Here is a 300-nt window from a genome sequence, read left to right on the forward strand (position 1 = left end):
TCAAAAGGATTAGTTAAATTATCACAAGGAGAATATATTGAAACAGAAATGTTGAATAATATATACACACAAATATCTTTTATAAATAATTGTGTTGTATATGGTGATGATTCTATGGATGGTCCACTGGCTATCCTTTCCGTTGATAAAGATTTATTATTCAAATGTTTAAAGGATGATAATATGTTAGAAAAAACTCAAGTTAGTGAACAAAATTATAGAGAAAAATTAACTGATGAAAATATAAATAATAATATTTTTGTTGATTATATTAAAGAAAAAATGATGGAAGTTTATAAA

The 300-nt window shown here is 22.7% G+C and overlaps 1 protein-coding gene across 1 annotated transcript; it reads left to right on the forward strand.

Moving 5' to 3' along the window:
* PRSY57_0021700B (acyl-CoA synthetase) lies at positions 1-300 on the forward strand (the record flags this gene model as incomplete). The annotated part of the gene is made up of 1 exon (XM_012909615.2): positions 1-300. A coding segment is annotated over one exon (300 nt), but the record flags the coding sequence as incomplete, so codon positions are not given.

The sequence above is a fragment of the Plasmodium reichenowi genome (assembly GCF_001601855.1).
Source record: "Plasmodium reichenowi strain SY57 chromosome Unknown, whole genome shotgun sequence".
Classification (NCBI taxonomy): Eukaryota; Apicomplexa; class Aconoidasida; order Haemosporida; family Plasmodiidae; genus Plasmodium; species Plasmodium reichenowi.